The sequence below is a fragment of the Mesoplodon bidens genome (genome assembly GCF_964165515.1).
Source record: "Mesoplodon bidens genome assembly, chromosome: 17".
In the NCBI taxonomy this organism is placed as follows: domain Eukaryota; kingdom Metazoa; phylum Chordata; class Mammalia; order Artiodactyla; family Ziphiidae; genus Mesoplodon; species Mesoplodon bidens.
The window spans coordinates 75546264-75563799 of record NC_138174.1 but is presented as its reverse complement, the minus strand read 5'-3'; the positions used below and the strand labels follow the sequence as shown (position 1 = coordinate 75563799).

General features: G+C 45.8%; 1 protein-coding gene across 2 annotated transcripts in view; it reads left to right on the top strand.

Moving 5' to 3' along the window:
• The first annotated feature begins 2620 nt into the window (after nucleotides 1-2620).
• The window catches only part of ANKRD10 (ankyrin repeat domain 10), a 33778-nt gene continuing 18862 nt past the window's right edge, over nucleotides 2621-17536 (top strand). Inside the window, exons 1-3 of one of the 2 annotated variants that reach the window (XM_081215195.1) lie at nucleotides 2621-3012; nucleotides 6479-6631; nucleotides 10593-10684. In XM_081215195.1, the coding sequence (XP_081071321.1) occupies nucleotides 2803-3012; nucleotides 6479-6631; nucleotides 10593-10684 (455 nt within the window). In that variant the 5' untranslated portion in view covers nucleotides 2621-2802. The remainder of the gene's footprint in view (nucleotides 3013-6478; nucleotides 6632-10592; nucleotides 10685-17536) is intronic. The other variant, XM_081215194.1, reaches the window with a different exon arrangement.

The window sequence follows — 17536 nt, the reverse complement described above, 5'->3', positions numbered from 1 at the left end:
CCAACTTGGCAGGATTCTTGCTAGAATTGGACAATGCTGAGATGAACACTCAAGTCCCAAAGTTGAGGCCTCATTGAAACTCAGGGGATCCTGAGTAGAGTTCGGTCAAGGAGAGAATCTTTGTCATTTATTTGTGGTTGCTTTATCAAATAAAAAACAAAGGATGTAGGGCCTCCCTGGTGGCGCAGTGGTTGAGAGTCCGCCTGCCGATGCAGGGGATACGGGTTCGTGCCCCGGTCTGGGAGGATCCCATATGCCGCGGAGCGGCTGGGCCCGTGAGCCATGGCCGCTGGGCCTGCGCATCCGGAGCCTGTGCTCCGCAACGGGAGAGGCCACAACAGTGAGAGGCCCCCATACCGCAAAAAGAAAAAAAAAAAAAAAAAAAAACAAAGGATGTGAGTCATGAAGGCACTCCTTTTCCCTAGAGCTCTTTCAAAACAACAGTCCGAAAGAAAATCTGTATTTAGTAATCATTATAAGAGTTGGGCAAAACCTGGGACCAAGCAATTGGACTGTTGACTTTAGCAGTACTCCCTAGACTGTCCTTTATCATTCTCATATCCACAATTACCATGCAGCGTATTTTAGGGGTCCATCATCATATTCATCTATTTCTAGACAGCTACTTCAATATGTATATGGTCCGAGTAGCCCCGAGAAACTGGGAAGTCATCTTGGCTGAGGAAGGACGAACTCCAAGCACCCTATCACTGTAACCCGCTTTGTTTTCCGAGGCCTTAGGACTCTTTATGCAAAATAAATCTCAAGGTTAAAAGAAGTCTAACTGTGGGTTGGAAACTGGTCTGGATATTATTCTAAGCTCTGCCACAGGCAGGCAGCTTGTCCCTGAGCAAGTTCCTCGGCCTATCTCTGCCTTGGATTCATCATTCGCAGAAGGTAGGGTAAGGAATATTATCCCCTCTCATTATTATGGATGGCAAGGTGTGCTTATGTCCTTCTGCAAAATGGGCTGCCTCTTTCCTAGGAAGGGTGGAAGTCATCGCCCAGGTATATATCTTTTTTTTTTTTAATTTTTAAATTTTATTTATTTATTTTTTAATTATTTGAAAGAAATTTTTTTTGGCTGCTTTGGGTCTTCGTTGCTATGCGCGGGCTTTCTCTATAGTTTTGGCGAGCAGGGGCTACTCTTCGTTGCAGCGTGCGGGCTTCTCATTGCGGTGCCTTCTCCTTGCCAAGCATGGGCTCTAGGTGCGCAGGCTTCAGTAGTTGCAGTACGCGGGCTCAGTAGTTGCAGCGCACGGGCTCTAGGGTGCGCAGGCATCAGTAATTGTGGTGCACGGGCTTAGTTGCTCTGCGGCATGTGGGATCTTCCCCGACCAGGGCTCGGGCCCATGTCCCCCACATTGGCAGGCGGATTCTTAACCACTGCGCCAACAGGGACGTCCCAGGTATACCTCTTAAAGAGATAATTAGATTAAAAGCATCATGGTTTTTACAAAGAAAAATAATTGAATTCTGGAGTGGACCAAGCTCGAAATGGATTTATAGCATACTTCTACCTTCTTGGTCCAAACAAAAAAGTATTGCTCGAATTACTGAAATTTCCTTTCTTGCCTCATCTAACTGATGGGAGACAGATTCTAAGTTTCCTTCACACTTCCCATCCATGAGTACTTGCTCACTAAGGTGAGATACCCCCTACGTTTTCTCCTTTGCTGTGTCTGAAGCATTTCCCAGTGTTTCATCCACTATTGTATTCAACCCGCGTTTGCTGTGTGATGAGTAGATGACCGTGTTGCATATTTATACCATAAATTAACAATTTCCCTTTGCTAGGCGTTAGGTTTCTAATTTCTTGTTTTATTAACTAATGCTGCTATGTGCTACCGTATGCATCAATATCTTCCCAGACATCTGGTTACCTACTTAAAGCTGAATTACAGTGATTTCGAATTTTGCAGAAGAAAAAAGGAAAGCAATATACACAAGGAAAACGAATATATACAAGTGAAACAGACCATAAGGTTACAAAAGTACTGTAAGGAAATAGCCCTAAACGTTAATAGTGGTTATCCCTTGACAGTGAAACTATTGATGATTTTGACGTATTACTCATAATCAGAAAAGAATATCTTAAAAAACCCTGTGATCCTCGATCATTGAAAGAGAATTTAGTATTTCCTTGCACGCTGTCATGTTTCTCAGTGTTTTTGCCGTGGGTCCTCGAAAACGTGCAGCGCACCTCGCCAGTCAAGCAGGACAGAAAGCGCGGGAACTGCCCTCAGGTCCCCGCAGACGCCCCGCCTGATTAATTGAGCGAATTAGAGCTGCGCCGCCAAAACCTCAGAGGGCCGGGCCCAAACCCCAAACCTGCGCCTCCCGGAGCTTTTTATCAAAAGGGGGTCGGGACACTGTCGGGCCTGGGGTCTGGAGAGGAGGCGCGGCGCAGAGCCCACGCCGCCTGCAGGGCACCGGGAGCGGCCTGGCACAGTCCCCTGCCCTACACCCCGCCCTGCCCCGCCCCCTGCTCCTGGCCCGGCCCCCCTCCCCTCCCCGCCCCGCCGCTCCAGGAGTAGGCCCCGCCCCACGGCCCACGGCCTCCGCCCCCGACGGCCCAGGCCCCGCCTCCTGGCCCGGCGTCTCCCGGCGCCAGCTCCAGTCCTGGCGCCGCAGGCCCCGCCCCGCCCCGCCCCGCCCCTGTGCGCGCTCAGCTCGGCAGCCGGCGGGACGCGGCGGTGGTGCTGCCCTCGCTCCTTTGTGCTCGGACGGCGGCGGCGGCCTCTCGGGTCCTGACTGGCGCGTCTTCTCTGGTCGCCAGCCCGCGCTCTCCGGTGACGGACCATGTCGGCGGCGGGAGCGGGCGCGGGCATGGAGGCGGGCTTCTCCAGCGAGGAGCTGCTGTCGCTCCGTTTCCCGCTGCACCGCGCCTGCCGCGACGGGGACCTGGCCGCGCTCTGCTCGCTGCTGCAGCACACGCCGCGTGCCCACCTGGCCGCCGAGGACTCCTTCTACGGCTGGACGCCCGTGCACTGGGCCGCGCACTTCGGCAAGGTGGGCGCGGGCGCTTTAAGGCGCCATCTTCCGCGGTTTTGCCCTGGGGTGTCGGAGAAGGCGGGGGCCGAGGCGTTGGGGGGCGCGGGGCGTGTGGGGAACGCGGGGCGCCAGCTGGGTCGGCCGCCAAGGCGCCCCGAGGGGCCGGGGCGCATGTGCGGCGGCGCGGACCGTCTGGGCCCCGAGGGGCGCGCGGGGAGTGCCGGGAGCGCGGGCGGAAGCGGGCCCTGCGGCGGCGGCGGCGGCACCCGGAGGGGCCCGGGGCGCATGTGCGGCGGCGCAAGCTTCGAACGCGGGTGGCTTCCCGGAGGCGCCGCCCGGGCGGGTGAGGGCTCCTCGCCGCCGGCGGTGCTGAGGGCCGGGCCTCCCGCGGCGGCCGGCTCGGGTCGAAGTGCGGAGACGCGGTCCGCGGGGCGGCGCGCGAGAGTCCGGAGCCTCTCTGAGGAAAACCTCTGTGAGGAAGGCCGCGGGGCCTCCTGACGCTCCTCCGACGGGGACGCCCGGGCGGGAGGCCGCCGCGGCCCGAAGGTCGCGTTAGAGGGTTTCCGTGGTCAGCCCGTCGGCGCCCCCCGACGGCTGGGTCGGGGGAAGGTGACGCTCGGACCGAGCTGCTGGGGGCTTCCGTGTGGAATGTCGTCCGTGCGCCGGGGACTCGGCTCGCCCGGCTTAGGCGAACCTGTGCTGTTGGACGTGTCACGAGATTGGAAGGGCAGCGTGCTGCGCTGATTGCTGACGAGCTGCGGCAGCGTTTTCCTCATCCGTGCGGTGAAGGGGGTTATTCGCTGGGAGAGGTGGCCGCAGAGGGGGGGTGCACGTGCTGTTGTCCAGAGTGGCTTCCGTGACGAAGACGTGGAGACCCTCGTTCGGGGCCTTCTGACGGCGTTTTCGCCCTGACAGGGTGGGGTTGGGTTGAAGTCAGGAAGCGCTTTTGCGGAGACCCAGGCAGGATGATGGTGAAACGTGTTCCCGTCTTGGGGTGAGATGGTTGTGTTGTGGTTAGTTACCTTTTCGCACCTGACGCGGCCGCTTCGCTTTGCTCGAGGTGCTGCGTTCCCAGTACAGGGAGAACTTCGGGGACGCGGGGGCCGAGCGCGCTCGCAAAGGGAAGCCAGGTTTACGTTGGCGAAGGGAGTGAGAGGGAGTCGGGACGGCAGGGGTGAGAGGCCGGCCGCCTGCGCCCTCGGGTGCCCGGCGCCGAGAGCGAGCGCCCTTGGGGAAGCAGCCTCGACGCCCTTCGCCCTCTGCCCTTGAACGCAGGCTTCCAGGCTGAGGGGTGATCTCCCCGCCGAGGGCGCCGCGTGCACTTTTACAGCAAGCTGTGGGTAACGCTCAAGGCGTTGCTTCCCAGCACCGCTTGCGCCTTTGTGTTTGGGGGAAGAGGCACCGCCTTCTGGGAGACGGCTCCCCTCGGGATTCCGATCCTCCCAGCCCTGGTTGAGAAGGACGCCCAGTAGGACCACCCGGTACGTCGGCCTCGTGACAGGTGGTTCCTTAGACTGTCTCCCAGGCCGAGGCTGCTTCGGGCACCTCTGGGGAGTCACAGTAGCGCAGAGCGCTTAGAGCGGTCGATTTCACGCCTGTGTGTTTTACGGTAAGAATGCACGGGGTCTCTGCTTCCGTAGAACGCGAGCCGTAGGTAGGTGAACCCCGGAGACCGGAAGCTGCAGCCAGAGGCATTTACTTCGGGGTGTTCAGTCGTCCGTAGTCACAGTGAGCGCAGGGTCTGGGATGTCGAAGGGGCCGCAGGAAGTATCGTCCCGTCGGTGCGAAAAGGCTGTTGGGGCCGCACTCCTGCCCGGGGGCTCCCGGTCCTGTGCCCCTGCACCCTGCCCCCAGCTTCCCTCCGTTTGCGGGCCTGGACGCGGTCGCTGTGCGCAGCCTGTGCGGAGCCAGCCGAGCGAGCGTCCCGCGTGCCGTGAGCCCCTCCCAGCCCTCAGGCCGCGTTCCTAGAGACGTGCCGGCGCGGCTCGAGGGTCCTAACCTCCTTAGGAGGCTTGTTCGCTCCCAGAGGACTGACGTTGTTCAGGAACTCTGATGGCGCCTTGCCTTTACGAGCTGTCCCATCGAACGGTATCTTTACAAAATTAATTGCAAACCGGGTTTTCCACATCCAACCCGCAGGTAACGGGTTTTAAGTCCAGGGAGCTCTCAGCCGATGCGAAGACTAACCGCTTCTGGCGTACCATTTCTGCTTCATTTCTGCTGGGCTTGAGCCCTGCTCATCTTACCACTAGTCCTGGCCGTCATTTTTCGCTCAGTACATGGATGAAGGCGATAGATAAAAATATACCGAAGTGGTACCTCTTTACCAGCCATTACCCTCCGATTCAGACTCCTGGAGGACAGGTCGCGTTTTAAAAATCAGTGTGCCACCAACTGTGAGCATTCGTCTCACAAGAACGTTGATGGCAGCGATCTGTCCTTTACAGGGAAAGGCTTAAATGGCTGGAAGAGGATGAGAGACGTGGGGTGAGACCCGAGTGTAGCCGTTCTGCGCTCGAGGTCTGTTCTCAGGAGGAGGGTTGCTGGCAGTGAGAGCTTGTTCGCTCGCTGCGCTGTGCGTCGGGAGGGAGACGAGACCCGAGGACACGCTGGGCCCCGAGGACACGCTGGGCGGAGCCGTGTAAACCCGTGAGGACAGCAGGCCTGCTCCCGCCGTGCCTGGCACACGGGAGGCACTTGCTGAATACGTGTTGAGTGCGCTGGTTCTTCTTCCAGAAGCTAGTATGGTACCGACGCCGGGCTGCACAGTCTTGTCCTGGCTCCTGTGCCTTCGTGGTTTAGTCACCTGCTAGGGCAGAGCTCAGCTGTGCTCCAGGCCTTTTTGTCTTTGGTGGGGCAGGGGAGGGGTTCTGTGCAAACAGTGTGAAAAGACGAAGCGCTGCCCTCTCACTTACTCCACACATCGTTTCCCCAAGGAGCTCATCTGGAGCTGGGCCTGAATCGAGTGTGCGGCCAGTGCGGCCAGTGCAGGCTGCAGAAAGTCGTCTTTGACCGTGAGGGGTTTACCGACCCATCACTTTAACATCTTTCTTCTTTAGAATAGCGCCTGCAAGCGGCAAAGCTTAATTCTGACAAAAGTCTGTGAATATGCAATCTAGTCTTTTCTGACTTTGGCTTTTTTAAACACTGAGGTATAGTTGATTTACAATATTATATTGATTTGGGCTTCTTCAGTTGTAGGAAAAACAAAATATTGAAACTTGTATGGTGTCAGTTGTTTCGACTTTCTCTTCCTGTGTACCCACTTTCTTTTACAAGGACGAGGGAAAATGCTCTTTTAAATAAGCCTTTTAAATTTTGTATGATACTGGGAAGGAATGACTTAACTCTGTTTTCTTAAACAGAAAAAAAGTTTAACAAACGATGCCACTCGTCTCCATTACAGAACGTAGATCATCTGTGTAACGTTCGACAGTGTACTGACGTTCATGCCTGTTTCCTCCCCCTCCTGCTGCCCTCCAAGTTGGAGTGCTTAGTACAGCTGGTGGGAGCCGGAGCCACGCTGGATGTCTCCACCTCCCGTTACGCACAGACCCCGGCCCACATCGCCGCTTTTGGGGGACATCCTCAGTGCCTCGTCTGGTTGATCCAAGCAGGAGCCAGCATTAACAAACCGGTAAGGCAGTGCCCGTGATGGACGGGGCTGGTTTTTGTTTTCTTCTTCCAGTTCTAATTACATGGTGTTGAGTTTTAAATCGAGGCGTTAATTAGAGTTTGATATCTTTACCTGTGGGCCAACTGGAACTTACGTTTATGAAGTTCTTTGTGGGCAATCGGCCTGTCACATAGCAATGCCTTGTGTTCAGAGTGCTTTCGCCAGTTATGTGACTTACTGTGCCCCACAGTGAGTTGCCCAAGGTCACAGCTGGCGATTGAAGGAGCCTGGCCTTGAGCCTCGGTTTCCTGGCCCCTCTGCTCACAGCTGCCTTAGCTCCGTTTCCACAGATAACTGCGAGAACACATCTGTTCCAGCAAGAGAATGGCAGTTAAGTCATCCGCAGTCATCTGTGTGGTTCAGGTAGCATCAGCAGGTTGACCAGCACGAGTTGTCGCTTGAGGTGCGGGTTGGGGATGATGACCAGACGCAGAGAAGTAGCCAGGTGTCCTGTAGGAAGTGACTCCTGGACACCAAATTGAGGAAAGGTGTTTCAGCAGTGGTTTAAAACCAGGGTCAGTGAGAAGGGGGAGGGGGTGAGGGATAAGGGGGCAGTTTGTTCTCTTTAAGAGACTGGGTGGGAAGGGCGCATGAGGAGAACCCTGGATTTTAGGCCTGTTTCTTTTTTTTTTTTTGCGGTACGTGGGCCTCTCACTGCTGTGGCCTCTCCCGTTGCGGAGCACAGGCTCCGGACGCGCAGGCTCAGCGGCCATGGCTCATGGCTCACGGGCCCAGCCGCTCCGCGGCATGTGGGATCTTCCCAGACCGGGGCACGAACCCGCGTCCCCTGCGTCGGCAGGCGGACTCTCAACCACTGCGCCACCAGGGAAGCCCTAGGCCTGTTTCTGTTACTAAGCTGCCAGCTGGATGTGGGACGGCTCTTTGGGTCCCTGCACTCTTCCTTCTTTCACGCGTGCTCGTCTACTGCTTTGTTGACTTGGTCCGTGAATTCAGGAGTTACAAGTGGGCGACTCTGTACCATTGTGGTGCTAGGCGTCGCCTGTCCCCACTAGTCTCCTTCCTGCTCGGGGATTCTCCCCCCCGCCCCCCCCCTTTTCTCCTGGTAGAAGGGGCACGCCTGCTTCCTCATCTGTCTGGCCTTGGACAAGTGGTTTGCTGGTTGTAACTCAGTCTCCCTGTCAGTAAAATACGGATAGCCCGTGAGTAGCAGTAGTTAATATTTAGTATTCATGTGGAGTTTTAAGTATAAATTTTCTAGATGATGATTTTCATTAAATTGTTACATAACATTGAGAGAGATCTAAAGAAATTGTCTAACGCTGCTTTTCAAATCTTTTTAGACCCAGAAGCCCCCTTTTCATGTACTGATTTCTAGCAGCTCAGTATTTCCCACAGGTGAAAGGTTTGAGACTCCCCTTCCCCAGCTGCTCTCGACAGCACCACGTGGAAATCCCTCCTCAACCCTGCTCCCAGGGCAAGAGTCCCCAGATCCCACTCGCCTTACAGCTCTCCTCTTGTGTTTAAACAGCCCACCAGGCTCAGCATCCCCACGTCCTCTCATGTACGAGGGTATCGCTTGGGTTTCTTAAGTGTCTTGGCACTGCTCCCGGAAGGGCCTTGGTTGGCTGTGGTCTCAAGTGCGGAGCTTCGGCCCGTCCGAATCTCGGCTGTCGCTTTGCACTGCTGTGACAGGCACCCAGTGACCCTGAGGCCCCAGTAGGCTTTCTGTTGGCTCATCTCAAGGTAGACAGTTTTTCTCATTTCCCACATAAACTTATGCAGCTAGATGCAGGTTTTTCTTATTCTTTGCGTGCCTATAATTTTTTGAACCTTAGCGTACCTTTTCCTTCTTTCGGCATGTTAGTTTCTTACCATTCTAAGTTCCTTTTCCTCAAGTTTAATAGAGACTTTCTCTGCCATATCTAAGGTTGGCATGAGGGGTTACTGAAGCTCAGATGTGCTGTCTGGAGGCTCAGTGTTCTAAGTTTACCCAAAGAGGAAGTCAAGTTAGTTTTTAAGTGGTTTATTTTTGTAAGTCCATAGTGGCTACCCATGGGTGTCACTTTTTGTAAGTCATCTCTTTAATACCCCTTCTAGAATGGTGCTGGCATTTGATATTGCCTTTAGTTTCTTGTAACTAGATTAGAAGTAAGATTCTTTTAATTAAAATTCAAGGTGACTTGTCTGTCTTCAGATTTCTGGCACCTCTCCCACTGTCCTTTATGACTCAGAGTTTGCCAGCAATAGTTCTAGAATCATATTACAGACTATTTGGTATTTTTGAAAGATGACTGGTCTGAACTTGAGATGTGAGTAACCTTAAAATGGCTCTTGACTCTCATTCTCTTGGTTGCAGTTTTCTTTAAATAGTGTTTATTCTGCCCTTCCCAGCTTAAATAGTCTCCTCGTATAACACAAAACAGGAGCAGGGTAGTTTTGCTTTTTTCTCTGGCATCTATTGCTATCCCACCCTGTTCTCGAAATAGTATAGAAAACCTTTTCCTTCTTGTACCAAAGATAGCTTTTAAAATCCTTTTTGGTTTCCTTGAGTTTTTGTGGTGTTTGGCAAAATCTCACCTAAATCTTAGTTCTACTTTCCCTGGCAATGCGTGTACGTAATTTTTATTTGTCCTTATTGTGTACCTCCTCTCTCCCTTCCCTCCCCTTTGCAGACAATAGGGTAGGTTTTTCTTTTGTTTTTTAAGTCTGATTTCACTAGCTAGTTCCCCGTATAGCATCATGATTTTGTTTCTTTCTTCAAAATTGGGACTATTCTGTTTGGAACTTTACGTCACTTTTGAGCTTATACATAACTTTTCCCTCCAGTAAGCGGTTGAGTCTTTCATACTATATTTTTCTGTGAAATGCTCTACCACTGCTGCTTTCTAGTTTAGTCCTCACCTCAGTTTCCCCCCCGTGAGTTAATATTTCCAAGTGCCATGCACTGTGCACCATTGCCCCACTCCTGCTTTATGTCTTTATCCCTTAATTATGTGTAGTTTTCTACTGCCAGGTTCGTATTCAGTGATGATGGGATGTGAGTGATTCAGGAACTGTTGCTGCTTAGTCAGTTGGCATTTCTGAGGCAGAAAGTCCTAAATCAGTTTTTCTAATGGAAACGACTTCCTTCTCTTAATCGCTGTATCTTTCTTTACCTTTTTTTTTTTTTTTTTTAACCTGAGAGCCTGTGAATGAAATGGTGTTTCACAAATTTTTTTGGTCCATCCATACAGTGTAAAGTAATTCTTTTTTTTTTTTTTTTTTTTTTTTCTGATTCCTGTATGAGTCTTCAGAGTCATTTCCCCAAGTCTGCTCATTTCCTATGCTTCCTTCAACATTGTTTCCTGAAGGGTCAGTCAGGTTCTAATGCATCCTTTCTAAAAGTCCTTGAACAAAGTCCCCCATCACAGACAGCCTGAGTTGTATACAGAGCCGCCTGTGTTTGACCCTATGTTCTCCCTTCCCATTTTTTTCTTGACCCTTTAACCTTAGCTGTCTTGTCTAAAGTATAGTCCTAATTCAGGCTCGAGATAAAATAGTCCAGGGGAGGCACTGGTGTGTCTCGACTCAGGCTCTCCTGTGGGTGGACTAGACCAGACGTTAGCTGTTAGGCCTTGATTACTATTTTTTGGTCTGAGGATAATAATTTTGGGTGTTACATGCATCTGTGCTGTGATCCATCATAAAAATTATTTCAAAATTGCCACCTAGAGTGTACGTGCTGTCATGGTTGGAGAGGCCCCATGATTTTTTTGTTCTTGACCTAAGAATTCAGGAGAACGTGCTCCTTCCTTGGTCTGCTTTTATTTTCTCTTCACGTCTACACTTCTTTGTGTTCTGCTTCGGATTCGACTCACCTTATTCTATTTCAGAGGAATGAGATGGTACGTGGCCTTTGTTAATTACTTTAGAATGTGGAAGTCTTGTATGGATCTGAATGCTTTCCTTTTTGTTGTTTCAGGACTGTGAGGGCGAGACTCCTATTCACAAGGCGGCTCGCTCTGGGAGCCTGGACTGCATTAATGCCCTGGTGGCTAACGGGGCTCATGCCGAGTAAGCATCTTCATTTATTCTTGCCAACCAAAGATGTGGTCAAGGGTGTCGTGTTTAGAGACAGGATTTAGAGCAAGCAAAAGTTCTGAGCTTTGTTTTCAAGAGTTTTGCTTTTTAGATCAGTTGGCGTTAGTGAGCAAGTTGTTGTGTGAGTTGAGTTGACCACTAGCAGAAGGGGCTGAATCCCAGCAGCCTCAGCGTTCTTGCCGTGAGAGAGAGAGCACATTAGGGTGGAAGGAACAGTTAACTCATTAAATTTGGAGCCTGGCATTGTTGACTGTACCATTGACTAGTTGTGTCCCGGTGGGCAAGTCTACAAACTTTGCCAAGTTTTAATTTCAGAATGAGTGCCTCGAATTGGATTAGAATATCTTTTCAGGCCTCTCTGGCTCAAAAAAATTCTTGCAGACAGTTAGCTTTTCTTAATTTTGCTAAAAAGATGGTTTCCTCATCTTTTAGCAGATATGAGAACATCTTATGTTTTAAAACCTATTATGATTCTTTAATGATTTTATAATTCCTTGTAAAATGGAACTGTACACATTAAAGACTTAAGAACTCACTCTGAGTTTTTGATACTGATGGCATTATTTTAGAATATCCTTGTTTTAGCCCAGTTTACATCAACTGGCTTATTTCTAGCTTGAGAGAACAGTATTAACATTTAAGTGTATTAATTTTAAAATGTGATCTTGTATGCAAATCATTAGCTAGCCATGGCATTATACATTTATTTCAGTATTTAATTCATTTGTATTAACTTTTTCTTAAAGATTCATTGTAAAAATTTTTCTTCTGCAGTTCACAGCATTAACAAAATGGATGCGGTTTTCACCCTTAAATATTGAGTGTAAGCTATAGAGCTGTAATAACCAAAATAACTATGATAATATCAGCTTTTTTGTTTTACCTTGAGTGTCTTGAATATTTCATAAAAATTAATTACAAACCACTTTATTCTGATTGGAAATGTGAAAATTTAGACTTCGGGAGAAATAAAACCCACAAAACTGACTTAGTTTAACCCTTTGGTTTCCACTTCATTGTTTTGACTCTGTATTATAATAAATATTGAAAACAGATCCTGGACAGCAGAACCATATAGGTTAATGAAAGGCCTGTCTGACACCAAGGGCTATCATTAGGCTCTTAGTATCTTAGCTTCTGTTTCATTAAGTATTATTATTAAGATTAGACATTAATTTGGGCTTGGATCATTTACTATGTAGCCATTTAGTGTTACAAATATGACCTGTGTTAACTGTTACATTGCAGGGAACCTTGTGACTTCATATGTAGTCATAATTTAAGGTAATGTAAAAACAATTGATAATATGAATATATATTACACAGTTTAGAAAACATCAAGATGATTCTCATTGCATTGCTTTAAAGCAAAGTTGTAGATGCAGTTTTCTTAGCTGTTTTGTAGATTTAAAACTTAAATCTTTAATTTTAATAACAGAAGCTTTGATTATAAAATACAGAGTCGTAAAATAATTGATTAAATTCCTTAATTGTCATTTATTGAAATAATGAATAATTAGAAGTTGATCTTTTCAGTGACTTATTTTTCTAAACAGTACTCTAATTGGTCCTGAGCATTTTATTACTAAGATGTTAGTTTTATTCATTTTAATGGATAGCTTAATCCTTTGAACCAATAAATATCTTTCTTGCACTATGTCCTTTTTTTAATAGGTGTCTTTTTAAAATGAGATCATTTTATTTACAATTCTGTCCTTGTTACAGGACCCTCGAGTGTCTCTTTCCCACCAAGTGTGACTGAGCATGGCCTCGAGTGCCAGTTTGTTTTTCCTTCTCAGTATAAGAGCCACTCCCTCAAGACCCTGCATATGGTGATTTCCCTTGACTGAACTTTCAGATATTTTTTAGAAGAAATATTTAGCCTGAGCCACCTAGCCAAAAGCAATTTTTAAAATTATATGTCTTTGGCCTGGAGATAGAGCACAAGTAATCATTATTTATTGCTATTGTATATGTGGTTATTTAGTTTTAACATCTAGATAAAATGTCAGTTTCGCCAGTAAGCTAAATTGTACGTTGCTTTTTAATATCTATTCTGCACATTTTTATAGTTTAACACTTTTAGTCTACCAACAAATAATAGTTTGATTCCCCCAAGTTATGGTACTTAGATCTCTTTTATTTGTTTCCTGTTATGTTGCTCATATGGTAAAGTGTAGTCCTAGCAAATAAAATGCCTTTTTCTTTTAAGGTCATCAGGGGGCACAGAATTAATTTACTTACTTGAAGTTAACTTATTTTGTTTCCAGTTCAAAGTGAGCCAGATTATTAATTTTAATATTACATGCTATAGTGTTTAGGAGTTGGTGGAAATTTTTCCTTTTTCCGTGACCAGATTAAAAGCTGTCTTGTATCAGTATTTTCTGACACTTGGTGGTAATTAATAATTTTGTTGTTAATTCCTACTTTGCTTTTTATATATTTGCTACGTAAAGTGGCCAAAATCTGAAGTTGCTGCTTTTTTGGTCATGGGGTAGATAATGGTGAGGGCAAGTGTACCAGGCATCTGTGGCTAGAATCGTTTGTTACATAACCTACTTGTCAATGTAGGCTGCATCCGTAAGATAACGCATGTCAGCTGCTGTGCATCGTAGCACATTTTCTAGCACCACACGTGAGTATGTTGATGGAGTTTCTTTTTCTTCTCTTATTTTACATCTTGAGTTTTGGTGCCAAGTTTTCTTTTTCATGTGAGGTTTTGTTTCTCCTTATGTGATTGTCATTGTTACTTGCCACTGTTTACATCTAAAAATAAAAACACACAGGATTAAGTGTAAGTTCTGTGACCAGACTAAATGTTTGTATACTTTAAATGATCTAAACCTCTACAGATGCTTCTCACTCTCATTTTTTCTCAAGTAGGGAGTTTTCATGAAGTAAGTTAAACTGTCATCATCCTTAACTTTGCTTATATGGCAGTTCAGTTCTTCATTGCAGCCAGGATTTGAACGCTACTTGCTACACACAAAGGGTGTTTGATTGGAAGAAGGACATACAGTAACACGGAAAAGTTGTTGCCTTATTTTTCTTTTGGATGATCAAATAAGTAACAATATAAAACTAAGTTTTAATGTGATTTCAGAGAAGGACTCTTGAAAATTTGCTGTCTGCTGATAATTAAGACCACCTTTTTTGTGACCAATGAAGAGAAGCAAGAGAGCCTATTTGTGTTCCCACAGGCCAGCTGGGCACTGTTCTGTTCAGGTGACTTGGGGGCTCTAGTCATGCCAGTGGAAGATGAATGTAACCTGCGTGGTGATTCAATCAAACATTTCCTCCCTGACTCCAAAAGATTGGCATCAATCCTGAATGTTTATGTGTTGCATTTACTTTTACAAAAGAAAAATTTATATATATATATATAAATAAATTTTTTTAAAAAGACCTTTTACAAACAACTTTTGCAAAGTACACATTTCTAGCCTTGAATTATCTTTCCTTTTAGTATTTTGGCACTGACTGATTTTGGTTATTTTTGTCTTTATTTTCTTGAGAGATGTAGTGGAGAATGTTTCCATATCAACCAGATATAAAAGTAGATTTTTTTTTTGATGGCTCAGAGTAGAAATAAAGGGATTTAGTGGGATTTAGAGATTCAGAATTGCTTGCATCTAAGGCCAATTTGCTAGTCCATTTTAATACCACATTATACCAGGTGCCAGTGTTTAATTATGTTGTGGCAAAGTCCCATAGCTTTTTGTAGGAGAGCATTTCTGTAGAAGCCATTGATTCTCTGGTAACCAGATCTTCCAATGGGTTACATATATTTTAGCTTAATTATTTTCATCCCAAGAGGAACTTAACTATGATCATCAGATAGCTGGAGAAGCGTCTATAACCTTATATAAGCAAGTTCAGTGATTCACTCTGAAAAAGTCTTTCTTGCCTAATTTAGAAAATAGACACAGTTGGCTTTAGTAACAGAAGTCTTAAAATGTGATCATAATAGACTTTTTTGAATGTTGCAGAAAAAAGTATTTTGCTGAACTTCTAAAAATTCTTAATTGAAATGGAATTGGTTTAGTTTGGTCCATGTTTATGACCCACCTTTATTTGCTTACCCGTAGAGCTCTGTCTAGAAGCAAAATTTTCATTAGGGCAAATCGTGTGATGAGCATATTTAATATTAGTGTCGGAAGTTGTTTTGCAGCTTTTGCCCTTGGCAGACTTCATTAGACATTTATTCGTGTTTGAAGTTTGTGGTTTCTTTTCATTTGTTCACCTATTTGCCCTTCAGAATAATAGTCCAACCATGAAATTTATTAGCAGTGTAACTCTGAATTAGTGGTTTCTGATCTTGGATCGTGTGCATTCCAGTCCTGACCTAGTGTTCCCTCCCTGACCTACTTGTCACTACACAGTCTTGTCTGATCTTGCAATTTCCTGGCTCTTTTTTCCTTTTATTAAACTGTTGCAGGCAAGGTGGAGGAATTACTTCCTGAGATAGCTGATGAAGTTCTGCCTGCTGGAGAGGAGCAGAGAGATGGCAGGCTGACAGTATTCTAGAGTTGTTGACAAATTCAGTTTAGAAGAATTTTGATTGTTTTTCATAACAGCTTGAATAATATTTAGGTTTTAATATTTGTTTAAGCACTGCTTTTATATAGTGCTTTCAAGTAAAACCAATGATTTCCAAATTCAGATGTCTTTTCCTTTGCTAAATTATAGTGGGAGCAGGTTAAATATTTCATCAGACTCTTTGAATGATGCTGTTATATTTTAATGTATGCAAACATAGCTGGAGTTCAGTTGCAACATAAAACTATTCTCAGTAATGTTGAACTTGAATTGAAAACTTGGCACCAAATTTATTCAAGTAGAAACTTTAAAAAATCGTTTCTTCCTATTGTTACCTGAAGAATATATTTAAGAAAGTCTTCATAATTACGTATTTAAGAGTTTGGATACCAAAGGGTTAAAAATACACGTTTTCCTTTTACTGAAGAAATTTTAGATGTTTGTAATGTTTTGTCTGTACAAATGGACATTTAGTAATGTTTTTTTATCTTTTTTTTTTTTTTAATGATTCCATGTATTTGCTTATTTCCATCTAGGAATAGTTACTAATGTATTTGAGATACAGCATACCAAATTTTAAAGTAACCAGAATCGTGAGTTAATGGTTTTTAGTCCATACTGTTAAACTTTTGTTGAAATAACTGACATAATTAAATTGGCTTCATGCTAAAAATTACTGGAAGTAATTGAAAAGGCAGTGTTTTAGAGCAATAGCTCTTGGTCAAGGTGGTCACATGACAATGGCTTACGCTCAGTAAATGTGCTTCTGCACCTCATGTATGTATATGTATTTTTAATCAAAATGTTGCCTGCAAATATGTGATCCCTTATTATTTAAGTTTCCTGTTTTATGAACCATTGCCCGTTTTAAATCACACAGAAGATTCTGAATCTGTAAAAACTACACATGTCAATGTTTTACAGCTACGTAATTCGAATTGACTTGATTTTTTCAAGTAATCCTAGAAAGGGGGAGCATTCCATATAGAAACTGCTGAAACTGCCACAGGTGCTTCTCCGAAAACCTTACAGTTGTGGCATTGAATGTTCAGTATGGCTTCCTTTCTCCACTCGAGGCATACTGTTGAGGTATTTGTTGCGGTGATTGGTTTTAATGCTAATCTAGGAGTTCAGATATAGATTCTTTAGATTTGCATGCTTTGCTTACCCTAATTTATGATATCTACCTATTTACTTGTAAACTAACAATAGTTAAGTTGAGATCAGAATTTTAACAGAAATATTATTTATATAAAAATTGTGGTTATCTTTTATTGTCACATGGCATTAACCAAACAGAAAACGTCCTGAAGGTGATGTGAGAACTCAGATTCTGAAAAGTGTGTTTCAGGTACTTCCTGATCCGTGGTTTCGCAAATTAAACAAAAAAAGAAAAACTGACTAGAATGGCTTCTCATATCCTGATGTTGTGACACTATAAGTGGAAAATAGATGGGGGATTGGCTGGCAGCAGAGTGGAGTTTTGTCTTAAAGCTCTTTGGGGAGACACTCTTAGGTATAATAAGTCTTAACATTCTATTCAGAATTTTATTACAGAAAATATAGTACATGAGCCTTTATGTTTTAACTTTAGTAAAGTTTTTTAAAAGTTTATTTTGCCAGTTATTCAGCAGAATAAATAATTCACAGTGAATATTAATCTACGTCTTGCCATGTTTTCATACTGCAAGTTTGAAAGAACACTAGGAACTCCTGGGAGAAAATGGGTAGCCTGCCCAAAGTGACTTTTCATAGTCTCGGGGAAGGTTGTCATAGCTTCCGTGACAAACTGTAGCAAGTTGATTTTTACTAGTCTAAGAACCTGATCGTGTCAACTCTTAAAGAAAGTCAGCTTTATTTATTTTTATTTTTTTATTTTATTTTTTTTTTTTTGCGGTAGGCGGGCCTCTCACTGTTGTGGCCTCTCCCCCTGCGGAGCACAGGCTCCGGACGCACAGGCCCAGCGGCCATGGCTCACGGGCCCAGCCGCTCTGCGGCATGTGGGATCTTCCCAGACCGGGGCACGAACCCGTGTCCCCTGCATCGGCAGGCGGACTCCCAACCACTGCGCCACCAGGGAAGCCCAGAAAGTCAGCTTTAAAACTTCAACAGACTAGACCCAATTTGGACATCCAGTTGACTGGTGTCTGATTTTTTAAAATCTCTGCCCATTTTCAAAGATTTTTCAAACCGATACCAGAGGGGACCAGAAGGGTGAACTGGAGCTTTTAGCTCACAGCACGTCCCCCATGGGGCTTTTTGCTGTGCGAAATAGACAGAGGTACA